Here is a 14,997-nt window from a genome sequence, read left to right as displayed (position 1 = left end):
GTGAACTGAACCAAGGCATACTACCTACGGGGACTAACACAGTGTTCCTTTACTTGCCATACGTGAGTGTTATCTATAAATTTTATATTATTTAGTACCTGCACTGCATGAAAGCAAAACTCAATCTTGGTTCCCACTGACTCTGAAACAGGATAGGAAAAGTCTGAGAGTAAAAACACAACAGGAATCATAGCTGTTTAAAACAAAGGTTTGAATATATTATCAAGGGTTCAATTAATTCACAGAAGTAGAAAGCAGAGTGTTGGTTACCAGAAGGAGAGGCTGGACAGGCCAAGGGGAGACACTGGACAAAGGCACAAAGTTTCAGCTAAACAGAAGGAATATGTTCATTTATCGCACAGCATGGTGACTATAGTAAATACCAATGAATATTTCAAAACCACTAAGAATATATTTAAAATGTGCTCACCACAAAGAAATAATTGTGAGGTGATAGATGTTCATTAATAATCTGATCATTCCACAATACATCACATTGTACTCCATCAGTATATATAATGATTAGACATCAAAAATAAAATGAAACTTTCAAAAAGAATTGCTATTGTAAAAAAATAAGTTAAAGAGACTGTTGTCTTCAATAATATTAACTCCTGTCACAGTTAAAGCAAACTGCTTACATAATGGTGTTTTTACTCTTAGGAAGCTTAACTTACCCACCTGTGAAATAGAAATGGTAGATTTTCACATCACATCTTAAAATAAGTATCACTGTACCATAATGGTAATTGCCAACCTGTCTGGGAAAGCTCTTCTATGAAGAATATAGTGAAATAACAGTCAGTGACATTGGTAATTTCATGTAAAAATATAAAATCAAATGAGAGAGCAGAGACTCAAACAGACATTTGTAAATCCATGTTCACAGCAGCATTATTCACAAGAGCCCAAAGGTGAAAATAACCCAAAGATCCACTAATAGACAAATGGCTAAACAAAACATGGTATATACATACAACAGAGTACGATTCAAGCTTAAAAAGGAAGAAAATTCTGTTACAGGTTACAGAATGAATAAATTTTGAAAATTGTATACAAAGAACAAGTGTTATGATTCCACTTACAGGAAGGACCTAGAATAATCAAATTCAAAGAGACAGAAGAAGGGTGGTTATTAGGAGCTGGGAGAGGAGAATGGGAAGTTATGGTGTAGTGGACACAGAGTTTCAGTTTGGGATGATAAAAAAAGTTCTGTAAATATAGCTGTGATGTTTGCATAAAAATGTGAAAGTAGCCAGGTGCCCAGGTGCAGTGAGTGGCACACAAGTATAATTCCAGCAGCCCTAAAGGCTGAGGCAGGAGCATCATGAGTTCAAAACCAGCCTTAGCAACTTAGCAAGGTTCTAAGAACTCAACACGACCCTGTCTCTAAACAAAATATAAAAAAAGATTGGGGATACTACTCAGTGGTTAAGTGGTTTGGGAACTGGGTTCAACCAGTAACAAAAGAAAAAAAAAATGTGAATGTGCTTAATGCTACTACTGAATCATACAATTAAAAACAGGTAAAATGGTGAATGTTATTACATCCATTATTTTAATAAAAAATCAGATGAGAAATACTAAATAGTAATTTCTGTCATGATTTTGACCCATATTCCACTCCCACGCACAAGCAAATAAAACACATAAACAACAACAAAAAACAGAAGCCACCAGTATCACTCATACCATTACAGCTTAAAATATGTATATATCATCAAATTTAAAAAAAAGTTTGGCTTTCATTCCACAGTCATTTATCCTGTGCTCACTACTAAAATGATTCATGTCCAGTATGATGAAGCTCCAATCAAACATACAGAGAGAAAAGAGGGTGAGAAATTGTAGCAATGGATGTGTCAGCAGATTGACACAGCAACCATCTGTGGACATAACTATACTTTGAATTCAGGGTCCCGGATCCTGTGGTAGGGCAGGGATCTTCACCTCAACTGTGAAGTCCTACTTTTATGTCATAGGGCACTTCTGGAAGGAAGTTCTGTAATAGCCAGCTCTAAGTACATGCACATTTCCTACTAGTCTTATACAGGAAGTCACTCTTGGGTCTCACCTGCATGAGTTCCTGTTATGAGGCCAGGGGACTGGTGAGTTGAAATGCAGTTCCAGGGAGTGATGTCATCTTGAGTGAGCTATGATCCTGGTGACCTGCTCCCCAACCTGGTGTTGTTGCAGCCCTTCAGCTGGGATTCAGGTTATAAGGGGACCAAAAAGGAAAAAGGGGAGTAGGATAAGAGAAAAAGAAAAAGTGCTTGCACATTTCCTTTGTTTCATTAAAGCATTTTCTGCTTCCATTTAATTTGATGGGAGGACCTGGTTGATGGCAGATGGATGCTGTGCAGATGTTCTTGGAGGAGTACTGGGCTCTCACACAGATCTCAAAATTATAAAGATTAAAAAAACAGAATTTCAGGGGCTGGGGATGTAGCTCAGTGGTAAAATGCCTTCCTAGCATGTGTGAGATCCTGGTTTTGACTCCCAGCATTGCAAAAAAAGAAAAAAAAAAAGAAGAAGAAGAAAATTTTAATTATTTCTGGTGGCTTCTATCTTAGAAAGAGTGCCTTACTCTTTCTTCTTTTGATAAAGTTTAAAAAACATATTAATATGTATGAATTTTTGTAAAAAGGGCATGACTACAGGAGCTATCTTAGCAACATAAAGAAATTACAAATACAAAAATAAAAATGATTGGAGATGTGTTAATGCTAATATTCTTTCTACATTATGTCAAGCAGATCAGGAATTCAAATATAAAAATCTTATCACTTTAAGTAATAAAACAGGATTGACGTTAATTCCATTTAGATGAGACCCTTTGGTTCATAGTATACCAACCTAAAAAGTAAAACGGAGTCAAGCAGCAGAAACTGATAACATTCCAAAAGGAAAGGAGCAGGGAAAAAATTGTTGTTGTTGTTGTTGTTGTTTTTAAATCTTAAGCTATTAAATAAAGGACACATCTACATTTTTATCACATTTATTTTATATCATGATTTCTTAGTTCTTATTATGTTGACACAATTTGGGGAATAAATACTCCCTTCCCTTTTTTGTTGCACATGTGTTAAAAAGAGTAGGAAGAACAGAATATGAGAGAATAAGCAAAAGGTGCAGGAATGGGAAGACAGGGGAAGATGAGGTTGAGAGAGAAGTGAGTGTTTATCTGAACCCTCTCTAATGAGCAGTATTAACCAACAAAGTTCAAAGCTCACAACATGAAGTCTCTTCTCCTCACAGAAATAATCTGGGACCACAGTCAAATGCATTAACTATATAGCATTATGGTATAAGCTCCCTTTCAGACATTCCACGTATATAATTTTTTTCCTATTTTTAAGCCCACAGATGACACTGTTCATGAAGCACTTTTAGTGTATTATTCAGTAAATATTAATTGGGTCTTAAAAACCAATCTGGTTAGCAGAAGGCATTCTTAGCTGCCATGTAAAGGTACTTCTTTCAAGTAAAATCCTACATGTAGAGCTTTGAATCAGAGGAACTTCTTGAAGGACATTCCTATTTCAGTTGGGTCTGCAATGCACTGCAATCCTAAATGTAGATTAAATTAATTCATACCTTGGTTAAAGGCATGTATATAATACCCACTGACAAAATTAGCTAATATCTTGACCAGGTGGTAACTGTAAATGAATCACTTTTACCCCGGCTCTTCCCCTGATTTCCTAATAAAGGTCTTTATCCAATGCTTTGGTGCCCCATAAATGAGCGAGACTGCTTTTGTGCTGGGGATGCCTAGTACAGAGAAGATCACAATGTGTAAAAAACATCCTGCATGTGTTCATCTCATCACTTCTGCCCAATCCACAGGGGTAAAAAATGGATGCGATTTGATATCTTCAACACCAGCAACACCAGCACCCAGACGTTCCAGAGGGTTGAACTGCAAGAGCTAAAAGAGAAGGATTTAGTGAGTAATAGGAATCCAACTAGTAGAGCAGAGGAAAACAAAATATATGAAAGGAGAGAACTTCTAAATTCAACCTCAGTGACAAATAGACTTGATGTAGCTAACTGCCTATGTTTTCTTGAAAGGGAGCTATGTCCTACACCACCTCAGCTGAAGGGCTATGGGATATCTGAACTGAGCTTATAGCTTTTCAACTGTTTTGAAACATGACCCTGAGTAATGTTCCCCTCATCTTCAAATAGTATGATGGGATCAATTTCCTACTCCCAAAGTAATGACACTAATTAAATATTGCACTCCACTCTCAGACAGTGACTTCTTTCATGATTCAGAAGTTTGGGAGACACAATAAGTCTTTTCAATTCCTATCTATAGTGCACTGGGAATAAACTGTAACTAAAGTCTCAATAAGGTAATTTGTATCCCTAAATAACTTTTTTTTTTAAAAAAAATTACCCTGGCTCAAATGAAATAATTCAATGCAATAAATGAATGGCTTTAATTTCTCAGAAATAAGAATCAGATATAAAATAAGTTAATAATGTCATACACAACAGTACTGTTAATATTAGAGAATAAAAGTAATCATATACAATTATATAAGGACCCTGGGCATGCTGGAAGAATTTGCCTTGAGACATTCAAAGTTATTTGTTTTAATAACTTCACTGAGGGACAATCTATATAATACAAAATTCATCTGTTGAGAGTATATAATTCAACTATTTTTAGTAAATTCAGAATCGGTCAACCATGATATGATCCAGTTTAGGACACTTTATAACCCAAAAAATTTCTTCATGCCATCTACAGTTAATTCCCACTCCCATCCCCAGCACTAGGCTACCAGTGGTATATTTTCTGCCTCTATCATGTCTTCTCTGAACATTTCACATAAATGGAATCATAGAATATGTACCTTTTGTAGTTAGATTCCTTCCCTTAGCAAACTTTTATTTCTGAAGAGTATTCCACTGTTTGGATATAAATTGTGTTAATCTATTCACCATTTAAAGGACCTCTGGACTTTCCAGTTTGGGATTTTAATGGATAATTAAATTAGATTACTTTGTGTAGATACATGTTTTCATTTCTTTTGAGTACATTCCTGAGAATAGAATTGCTGGGTCACATAGAAAGTTTGTGCAAATTTTTAAAGAAAATTGTCAGATTTTTCCAAAGTGGCTATACCATTTACATTTCCATCAGTAATGTATAAGGGTTCCAGTTTCTCTATACCTCAATAACACTTGGTCTGTCTTTTTGATAACAGCCCTTTGAGTGGGTATTAGTGATCTCTTATTAGGGCTTTAATTTGCATTCCCTAAAGACTAATAATATTGGGCATCTTTTCATGCCCTTATTGGGCATTCACACAGTTTTCCTGGTGAAATATCAACTCACTCTCTCTCTCTCTCTCTCTCTCTCTCTCTCTCCTAGTTAGTTATACATGACAGTATAATGGATTTGTACACAAATGGAGCACAACTTCTCATTCCTCTGGCTGTACATAATGATAAGTCACACCTATAAATGCCATAGTCTTATTGGGTTTCAACAGTTTTTTATATATTCTAAGAATGAAATTATGACATTTGCAGGGAAATGGATGGAGCTGGAGAATATCAGGCTAAGCAAAATAAGCCAATCCCCAAAAACCAAAGACTGAGTGTTTTTCCTGATATATATGTGGGTGCTGATCCATAATGGCTGGGGGCGCTCATGAAGAATGAAGGAACTTTGAAATTTGGATTGGGCAGAAGAGAGTGAGGGGAGGGAAAGAGGGGTTGGAGGGGAAAGATTGTGAAATGAATCAGGCATTATTCTCTATGTACATGTATGATTGCACAACTGGTGTGATTTTGCATCACATAACTAATTAGGACAAATTTTAAAAAAGAGTTCTTTATATATTCTGAATACAAGTACATGATTTGCAAATATTTTCTCCCTGTCTGTGACTTTTCATTTTCTTAATGGTCTTTTGAAGTGTGCAAGTTTTTAATTTTAATAAAGTCTATTTTATAAAATTTTCCTTTTATGGATCATGCTTTTGGTATCATATATAATTAACTTTTATTTAACCCAAGGAAGGTCATAAGATTTTTTATTTTCTTCTATAATTTTTATAATTTTAGCTCTTATAAATAGGTCTATGAACTACTTTGTGTCAATTTTTGCATATGGTATGAAGTAAAGGTGCGAATTCATTTTGGTTTTAGCATGTGAATATTTAATTTTCCAGCATCATTTCTTAAAAACCTGTATTTGTCTTAATTACTGTTAGTGTGGAAATCAGCTAGTGTAAGTCCTCCAACTTTGTTCTTCTCTTTATTGTTCTGAGTGCTCTAGGTTCTTTGCTTTTCATGTATAGTCTAGTCAACTGAAGTTTCCCAATTTTGCTGATCTTTTCAAAGAACCAACTTGTGGAACAGCAGAGGTACATGTCAACAGATCAACAGATAAAGAAAATGTGGTATGTATACACAATGGAGTTTTATTCAGCCATGAAGAAAAATGAAATTGTCATTTGCTGGATAGAAGTGAAGAACATAATGCTAAGCAAAATAAGCCAGACTTAAAAAAAAAAAAAAGTCAAAGGTCAAATGTGTTCTCTCCTATGTGAAAACCAGAGAGGGGGAGGTACGGGGAAGGAAACAATTTTTAAAAAGTGATCTAATGAAAACAGAAGGGAGACTCAATAGAGTAGAGGAAGGGGATTGAGAGGGGGGTACTGGGAAGTACTGGGGTCCATGTATGAACATATCATTATGAGTCCTGCCTGTTTAAATAATTATCAAGCACTAACTAAAAAATAAAAATAGAAGGAAGATCAGTATAGTACAGCAAGCAAATTGGGGAAGAGGAGGGAAATGAAAGGCAAGTACTGAGGTATGAGATTGTCCAATTATGCATGTATGAATATGGTGTAATGAATCCCAATGTATAGTGTATAATTAAACTGCATCAATAAAAATATTATTTTAAAAATTTCTAATTTATAAATAGCTATCTATCTATATCATAGATAGGAAGATTAAATGTCTAAATAGTTGTACTTAGACTCATAGTATTTAATAAATATTGGCTAGTGTATAATCATTAATTCATTAAAAAAAGAACCAACTTTTTTTTTTAAGAGAGAGTGATAGAGGAGAGAGAGAGAGAGAGAGAGAGAGAGAGAGAGAGAGAGAGAGAGAGAGAGAGAGAGAGAGAGAATTTTTTTAATATTTATTTTTTAGTTATCGGTGGACACAACATGGTTGTTTGTATGTGGTGCTGAGGATCGAACCCAGGCCGCACGCATGCCAGACTAGTGCGCTACCGCTTGAGCCACATCCCCAGCCCCAAGAACCAACTTTTTAATTTCCTTGATTTTTTTCTCTCATTTTTCAGTTTTACTGATTTCTGCTTCCTTTGTTCTCTTTAGATTTACTTTGCTTTTTTTTTTTTTGAAAGAGAGAGAGAGAGAGAAGAGAGAGATTTTTTTTAATATTTATTTTTCAGTTTTTGGTGGACACAACATCTTTATTTTATTTTTATGTGGTGCTGAGGATTGAACCCAGAGCCCCATGCATGCCAGGCAAGCGCATTACTGCTTGAGCCACATTCCCAAAGCAAGATTTACTTTGCTTTTTATAGTTGCTTTTTACTGTTTCTTAAGATTTAAGCTTAAATTTTGATTTCTTTTTTTCTGATGTAGGTATTTAAAGCCATAAACTTTCCTCATTAACTGATTTAGCCGCACTCCAAAAATTCTGACATACTGTATTTTAAGTTTCATTCAGCTATTCCCATCTTATAGCTTTTCCTGGAATGTTTTCTTTGACTCATAAGATATTAAAAGTACATTATTTAATTTCCAATTATCTGTGAATTTAGCAGGTCTCTTTCTGTTGTTGATTTCTAACTTAACTCTGCTGTGTTCAGAGTACAATGTATGATTTCAATCCTTTTAAAAATATTGAAACTGCTGGGCCCAGTGGCTCATGCATGTAATCCCAGTGGCTCAGAAGGCTGAAGCAGGAAGATTACAAATTCAAGGCCAGCCTCTGCAACTTAGCAAGGACCTAAGCAACTTAGCAAGACCTTGTCTTAAAATAAAAATGGCTGAGGATGTGACTCAGTGGTAAATGTCCCTGGGTTCAATCCCTGGTGAGAAAGAAAATAAAGAAACAAAAAAAAAAAAAACAAAACAAAACCTGTTCTATAACCTAATATGATCCATCTTGGAGACTATTTTATATGCACTTAATAAGAACATATATTCTGCAGGTGCTGGGGATAATGTTTTATATATGGCAGTTATAACTGTTTAATAACATTCTTTGAATCTTCTATATCCTTGATATTTTTTTATCAATTATCAAGAATGAGGTCTGAAGCCTTCATGTATTAATACTGAATTTTCTATCTTTCCTTCTAATTCATTCATATTTTGTTGTTATTTTGAGGCTATTAGTAGTGCATATGCATTTGTAATGGCTCCAGTTCCCTATGTGTTGACCCTGTTATTATTATGAAACATCTGTCAATCTCTAGTAATTCTCTTGCTTTAATGCCCGTTCTACTGATATTTAAGACAGTTACTCCAGTTCTTATGGTTACTGTTTGCATGGGTTATCTTTTCCTGTCCTTTTTCTTTAGCCCTACTTGTGTGTCTTTGGATTTAAAATGTATCTTGTACATAGAAGACGTTGAATCTTACTTTATATCCGTGTTAATACTGCCTTTTGTGAGCATGTTCACACAATCACTTTGAGTGTAATTATTGATGTAGCAGATCATGTTTGACATTTTGTTACTCATTCTCTCTATATACATCATTTTTGCTCCTCCTTTAGTGCCTTCTTTTAAATATTTTTTACTGTATCAATTTATCTCCTCTTCTAATTTTCTTTGACTATTTTGTTTCTGAGGGTGGGGGGTTATCATCTACTCTGAAAAATACTAACTTTATTCCAGTGAAAGGCAGAAATTTTTTCACACTCTAGCCCAATTTTCCCCCCTTATTTTGTCTATTATTATCATCCACAGGGGTTCCAGGACCCAAAGTGAATATCACAACCCAGAGAAGTGCATTTCATTTTGAACAGCACAGTTTTCGCTTATGATCTGTGTACATACTCCCACATACTTTGAATCACCTCTAGATTATTTATAATATAGGTAATTACTAGGACACAATGTAAATACTATGAAAATAGTTGTTACACCATATTGTTTAGAGAACATTCAAAAATTCTGAAAAATTTTTGATCTGTAGTTGGTTGAATCCATGGATGCAGAACCCACAGATACAGAGGGAAAATCGTATGTTCAACATTGCATCTATGTTATAAATCCAACAGCATGGATTTATTGGTACATATAATTTATGTCTTCTAAAAGATGTGGAGAAATAAGAAAAAAGATATAGGATTTTCTATTAACTCATATCCACCATTTCCAGTGTCTTCGTTTCCTTTTTAGATTTGCGTTCTTACCTGGTGTCACTCCCTTTCATGCTAAAAGAATCCTTGTAGTAGTTCTAATAAGGTAAATCTCCAGGACTTACCTGACTCTTTCTAAAACTAGGAATGTCTTTATTTCATCTTCATTTCTAAAAAATAAATTTGCTGAGTTCTTGTTGATTATTAATACCTTCCAGCACTTTCAACATCTCATTCTGCTGTCTTCCGACCTCTACTGTTTTTGACAAAAAGTCTGACATGAATACTTCCTTCTATATGATAAGTTGCTTTTTTTTTTTTTTTTGGTACTTTAAAAATTTTCCCCTTTGTTTTTTCTTTCAACAGTTGACTAGTGTGGCTTTCTAGTTCTCTATGTAAGGTCTTCTGAGTTTTACTGATGCAAATTAATGTTTTCCATCAAACGTGGACATTTTGGACACATTTGTTGAAATATTTTTGCTGCTCCTTTCCCAATTTCCTCTCCTACTGGAATCCCATTTTATGTATATTGGTGTATTTTTCAGTTGAATAATAACTATAAAGTTATCTTCAAGTTCCTTGATTCTTCTCAAATTCTCAGTTCTTGATTCTCTATTGAGTTGCTCCAGTGAATTTTTCATTTCACTTACTATACTTCTCACTTTAAGACTTCTATTTAGTTCTCCTTTAAATACAATTTCTTACCTTCTTATTGAGAATCTCTGTTAATTCATTGTTGTCATACTTTTAATTCTTGAACGTAATTTATTGTAATTCCATGAAAATATTAACAATAGCTGCTTTTATGTCTTTATCTGTTAAATCCAAAATCAGGGAACACTCAGAGACAATTTCTATTGGTTGCTTTTTTCCTGTGAATGAGTCATACTTTTTTGTCTCTGTATATGTGTTATATTACATTTTTCTGAAAACAGGATATTTTAGATAATATATTTTAGCAACTCTGGAGTCTGATATTGTCCCATGAAAATTACTATTGCTGCTGGTCTGTTTCTTTGGTAGCTTTCTTCAGCTTGATCTGTAAATCTTTTAAGCCACCTACCCCTGTACTGGATTGTGTAGTTGCTGACATCTCTGCTGCTTTAATTTTTTCTTTTCTAGTTTTTATTTTTATGCTCACCTTCCTCAGGGTCCCCCCATGACTGCACAGCTAACTGGTCATTCAATGACTGAGTGGAGGTTATATTCAAATGCTTCAGCCATTCAAGCTTCTGTCTTCTGCCGGTGAGCAAGAAAATGCTTTCAAAGTTCAGGTCACTAAACCAAGTCTATCCTGGCTAACACTTTCCTGTGGGCCCTTTCCCTGTTTCTATGCACATTCAGGCAGCCCTGGGTTTGGTCCCCATGGCTTGCTCCCACCCTGGCAGAAATCTGCACCTGACCAAAGAAGGAGGGGAGAATGGAACAGATTGAGTCAAGAATGCCAGAGTTCCACTCCTCTTTCCTAAAATTCAACTATTTTTCAAACATAAATACTTTTCAGATTACTGTATCCTTTGATCAATTTCCAGATCACTGAGTGACTGTTTTTACCAATTCCTTTCAACTTTTATATTTTTTTTAGGGGGGGAGAATTTGCCAACTTTCATGTAGCCATAGCCATAAAAAACTCACTGCCCTGACAAAAATTTATTTTTCCACAGAATGTAGTCAAAGTTTAACTGAAATATTTAAATTATTTCTTTACAATATTACTGGTGCTATACATACAGGAAATTCCATCAAAACACAGTTAGACAAAGCTTTTATTTTTTTCTTTTGTTTCTATTTTTTATTCATTCTTTAATTCCATTATTTGTATAATAAATATAAATTGATTCCCTATTCTGTGCCAGTCTACTACATTTTAAAATCTTTTCACCTATATCATCAGCAATTGCTTCACTCTTACATTAGCGGCTCTGTAATTCAAACATGTGGTTCATCAATTACAAATTATGTCATGAATCTTCAACTCTGTCCTATCAAAAATAAAAACATTCACATAACACTTGTCACATGCCAGATATTGTTCTAAGTGCTTAACAGGTGAATTCATTTAACACACTGTAACTCTACAAATAGCTACTATTATTATTTCTTTTATAGACGAGAAAACAGAGGCTCAGGGAAATTAAGTAACTTGCTAAAGATATGGGCAGCCAGTAGCAAACAAAGGATTTGAATTCAGGCACTCTGACTCCAAAATTTATGCCTTAATCACATTATACTGCCTCATGAATGTGTTATCAGAAAATGCCAAGAATCTATTACTCACTTTGTATTACCAAATCCACCAGGGGAGAGAAGCATATACTTCAAAAGACTATACTGACAGTCTTTTCACTTGACATTATTATGTCTAGCACCCCAAATGACCCTACTACTGTTTATTAAAGCTAACTGCTCAAAGAACTTTTGAATTCGAAGTTGTTGTATTAGAAAGCTGATATTAAAAAAAAACCATAGGAATAACATAAGTGTATTAAATTAAATTTTTACAGACAATTCTTGTCTACTGATTTAAATGTGAAAGGCATCATACTTTTTAACATAAAATTAACATATCAAATATTGGTAAGAATTAACAATAGCTATACTATTATATTTCAAGAATACATATAATATTTCGAGAAACAAATACACATGATATTTGCTTCAATTGGCCTTTCCACTTGACTCTTTCCAAAATGTAACTACAAATGTAAAATTCCAAAGCTTCATATTTGACTTTTGCTAGACTGAATTTACTTATATGGACTTCTCCACCTATTTGAAAGTATAAATCTACCGACAAAAGTATAATTGCTTACCCGATGACAATCTTGCTTATTTTGCCATTTAAAATGCTATAAAAGCCTCAAGAGAGATTACACAAATTTCTATTCCTTAATAGAATATATGTGCCTGTGGAGAATTCAAATAATGAAACCAAGATAGCCACTACCAACCTCCTTTCCCCCAAACATTAAGCAAGAAGGCTGAGCAATAAGGGCATAGAAATTTGTTGTGAAGGTCTTTTTCTTACATAATCTTTCAACTGACAAAGCAACTGTGTCAGAAAGAACTAAATGTGTTCTGTAAAGCACAAACATACATGCTCTGATGATTTTTTAAACTTGTATCTAAAAAAGCAACTGTTTGCTTTAGCAGCATTTACTTGACCTGGACAGATGTGAACCATAAGTACAGGAGATTATGAAATCTAAGAACAAAGCAAGGAGCTGAAAGACCAAAGAGGAGAAAATTTCCCCCAAACAGAATAATTATTTCCCTATAAATCATTTTTGTGTTTTTTTTTAAATGACCTTTATGATCCATGAGGTAGTGGAAGAGGAAAGTCAAAATGACAAATTGCTAATCATGCCAAGAGACCCCTTTTCCTTTTCCTGATGATGTTTCCTCAACATGAGTGGTAGTTTCCTCAGACAAGCCAATGACAGAATGATGATTTACTATATAAGCTATGCATATCTGAGGACTTAACATACCTTAAGTCTAGACTCCTTTACAATGTAAGTTCTAATAAAGAATGCAATAGGACTTGATATATCGCTGTAAGGAACTTTATTTCCAATATTACATAATAATGACTACTACTTTAAGGAAAAGAAACATAAAGTAGTAGTTGCTAGTATTCCCTAAAATATTTACCCCCCAAATACTCTATATTTATCTTGTGCCACAACAAATAAGACAAAATCTAAAGATCAGCTATTTTTCCCCCAAAACAATGAAATGTTTTATATTAGTTCTTCACTGCTTCTTAATCCTTAACCCAAAGTGCTCTGGGTATTCTCATCTCTGTATTTCTAACCTGATTGTTTCTTTTTAATTCTCATAGTCTGGGCAAATTAATTTTCCTAAGTCCAACTCCAATCCTTTCATTTTCTGTACAAGAGCTCAAAATTTTGGTGGGGCTGGGGTTGTAGCTCAGTGGTATAGCTTTTGCCTTGCACGTGTGAGGCATGGATTCAATTCTCAGCACCACATAAAAATAAACAAATAAAATAAAGGTCTTATGCCCATGTATAACTGTAAATTTTTTTTCTTAAATCTTGAACTTTCTTTTAAAAAAATTCATATTGGTACATTATCATTATTTAAAATAATGGGATTCACTGGGATATATTTATATATACACACGATGTGGCCAACTTCATTCCCCAGAACTTCTCTTTTCCCTCCCCTCCTCCCTACTTTTGGTTCTCTTCTTCTACTATACTGGTTTCCCTTCTATTTTCATTAGATTCCCTCACTTTCTTCCCACTTCTTCTCTCCAGCTTCTACATACAAGAAAAAAGAAAGACCCTTGCTTTCTGAATCTGTTTGCACTTAACAGAATGCTTCATAGTCCATTCATTTTCTGCAAGTGACATAATTTTGCTCTTCTGAATAAAAGTCCATGTTTTCACTATCCATTCATCTGTTGACAGGCACCTAGGCTGGCTCCATAGCTTGGATACTGTGATGTGCTTGTATTGCTATGGTACGTTGACTTTCATTCTTTTGGATAAAAACCAAGGAGTGGTATACCATATGATGGTTTCATTCCTCGTCTTTTCAGGAACTGTCATACTGATTTCCATAGTGGTTGTAGTTGTACTAATTTACAATTCCAACAGCAGTGTATAAATGTTTCTTTTCCCCATGTCCTCGCCAGCATTTACTATTATTTGTATTCTTGATGACTGCCATTCTACCTGGGGTGAGACGACATCTCAGTGTAGTTTTGACTTGCATTTCCCTTATTGCTGAAGATGCTGAATACTTGTTCATATATTTGCTGGCCATCTAATCTCAAATTTTCAGTGAATAATATTATTCTATACTTGTATTGATGATAATAGAACCTCATAAGAAAACCCCAACTTATCTTCCTACATTCACCTACTATTATTCTACATTCATTTCTCCACTCCAGATAAACCAAACTTTTGATTTCCTGAACTGAGTCTTTTGTTCAAACTGTTCATTCCACCTACGCTATTCCCCCCACACCTAACTTTGCCCTGCTAAATTTCTGTCTAGGGTCCAGCAAAAATAAAATCCATCCCACAAAAACTTTCGTAATACTAGCACTACATTGACTATAACCCCTTCTCCTCTTGACTTGCCAAAGTATTTTCTAAACCTCTCTGAGATCATCAAATTCCATTGTGTGGTACTGTTATTCATGATTTTACCTTTGTAGCTTACAACACTGGGCCCTGCATATAATATTTGTTCAAAGAGACCAAAATCCCTCTTTAAAAGAATACATGATAATTCTCTTAATATATCCTTCCCTTTTTAATTTTCTTTTTGTTTTCCCTGACTTTAAAAAAAAGAGCATCCTGATCTTTTTTCAAGTAATCTTTTTCTTTATGTTTAAAAATATAGGACCTAGGCCTGACAATTCCTGCTGAATGCTGTGAGCCTATCAAACCACAATTACAGCAACTCTCAGTGTATTCAGCAAAATTCACTATTAAAGACTACAGAAATATACAGGTTGAGTATCCCTAATCCAAAAATTTGAAATGCTCCAAATCTGAAATTTGTTGAATATTGTGTTGTCATTCAACAAGTTTCAGATTTGGAGCATTTCAAATTTTGGACATTTAAATTAGGGAT

General features: G+C 34.4%; 1 protein-coding gene across 7 annotated transcripts in view; it reads right to left on the bottom strand.

Annotated features, from left to right (window-relative positions):
* Nucleotides 1-2,982: 2,982 nt before the first annotated feature.
* The window catches only part of Rps6kc1 (ribosomal protein S6 kinase C1), a 205,860-nt gene continuing 193,845 nt past the window's right edge, over nt 2,983-14,997 (bottom strand). For all 7 annotated transcript variants that reach the window (XM_021729167.3, XM_078022795.1, XM_005329411.5 and 4 more), the window contains one exon: nt 2,983-3,931. In XM_021729167.3, the coding sequence (XP_021584842.2) occupies nt 3,821-3,931 (111 nt within the window). In that variant the 3' untranslated portion in view covers nt 2,983-3,820. The remainder of the gene's footprint in view (nt 3,932-14,997) is intronic.

The sequence above is a fragment of the Ictidomys tridecemlineatus genome, chromosome 10 (genome assembly GCF_052094955.1).
Source record: "Ictidomys tridecemlineatus isolate mIctTri1 chromosome 10, mIctTri1.hap1, whole genome shotgun sequence".
Lineage (NCBI taxonomy): Eukaryota > Metazoa > Chordata > Mammalia > Rodentia > Sciuridae > Ictidomys > Ictidomys tridecemlineatus.
Note: the sequence above shows the minus strand (reverse complement) of the source record. Positions and strands in the feature narration are given on the sequence as shown.